Source organism: Mastomys coucha, chromosome X, assembly GCF_008632895.1.
Source record: "Mastomys coucha isolate ucsf_1 chromosome X, UCSF_Mcou_1, whole genome shotgun sequence".
Classification (NCBI taxonomy): Eukaryota; Metazoa; Chordata; class Mammalia; order Rodentia; family Muridae; genus Mastomys; species Mastomys coucha.
Genome location: NC_045030.1, coordinates 101,575,776 through 101,577,153, shown reverse-complemented (window position 1 = coordinate 101,577,153; position 1,378 = coordinate 101,575,776). Strand labels below are relative to the sequence as shown.

At 57.3% G+C, this 1,378-nt stretch overlaps 1 protein-coding gene across 1 annotated transcript in view; it reads right to left on the bottom strand.

Moving 5' to 3' along the window:
* Foxo4 (forkhead box O4) overlaps nucleotides 1-1,372 on the bottom strand; it is a 5,511-nt gene extending 4,139 nt beyond the window's left edge. The window contains exon 1 of the mRNA XM_031365686.1: nucleotides 461-1,372. Within this exon, the coding sequence (XP_031221546.1) occupies nucleotides 461-913 (453 nt within the window). The 5' untranslated portion in view covers nucleotides 914-1,372. The remainder of the gene's footprint in view (nucleotides 1-460) is intronic.
* Between the last annotated feature and the right edge of the window lie 6 nt (nucleotides 1,373-1,378).

The window sequence follows — 1,378 nt, the reverse complement described above, 5'->3', positions numbered from 1 at the left end:
AGAGCAGTCCTATAACAGTTCCTGTTCACTGAGGTATTGGGAGGCGAGCAGGGAATCCGAGTAATCCCGCAGGAATGGGCCAAAAGGTGTTGGGTGGGAGGTGAGGGAGGAGGGAAGGCTAGGTGCGGGTGGAGAATCCACACAGTTCCTGCTGTACATAGGATAAAGACTTCTCTGTGGGAATAAATGTTTGGAGCAGCTCAAGCCAAAGTGCTGAGTAGCGAGTAGAGAATTCGATTTTCCTCAGAGCAGGGACAGTGTCTTATTCATCGCTGATCCTCCCGCTTCAAGCTCAGAGTGTGGCATATACTATGTACTAAGTAAATGTTTGTCTAACTGAAGACTAAAGGTGGATCTTTGGGCATTCCAAAGGAGTGGAAAAGCGGTGATGGGGGCCCCGGAGTAGAGTAACTACAGGGGTCCAAGGGTGGATGGCGTGAAGGTAACGAGTCATACTTACCTTCCATCCTGCCGAGCTGTTGCTGTCACCCTTGTCCTTGAAGTAGGGCACCGTGCGGACCATCCATTCGTAGATCTGGGCGAGTGTCAGCCGCTTCTCCGGGGCGCTTTCAATGGCCTGACTGATGAGTTCTGCATATGACTGATTTCCCCAGGCATTCCGGCGGGAGCCTCCCTTCCGAGGACCTGTTACAGCCCCCAGGATTCCCGGCTGGGGGCCCCCTGCCGGCTCTGGGAGCCGAGAGGGCAACAGGGTCGGTTCGGAGTGTCCCTCCGTGGGTACCTTCTGTCCCAGACTGGGCTCCACCTCGGACGGTTCGGGTGGCTCCGTAGCGAGCTCTGGTCGAGGAAGGGGCCAGGTGCAGGACCGCGGACGGCTCTGGGGTTCGAAGTCGGGATCGAGGTCTAAGATCGCGGCAGCCTCTGTGGCTGACTTCTTATTCTCTGGATCCATACGTGGGGTCGAACCTCTGGAGCTCAGCGATCAGTGGAGCTTGCCACAGTCCCTCACCATGCCTCCCCCAAGGGGGGAAACACATTCTTTCCAGTTCTCAGAAAGTCACGAACTTCTCTCTGGTCTCCGGACTCTAGCTCCTAAACTGTCCCTTCCACTCAGTTCTCCGATCCCCTCCGGAGTACGGGCTGCAGCCTCAGAGTAGCGCTCTGAGGCACCACCTGTAACCTCCGCCTAGCGAAGGCACTTTCTGCACCCTCTCACTCAGCTTCCTGCTCTTTTAAACCTGAGGCACCGTATCCCCTCATACATTGCGCTCCCATCACCGAACGTCTCCTCAGAGAAGTTCCCTCCCCCTTTCAAGTTGCTGCCCCCCGGACACTCCTCCCAAATTTCCTCCACCCAGATCGCTGCCCTCCCCCACGCCCCGCTCCCGGGCGTCACTTGTCCCTCCCCTGGCTCTCC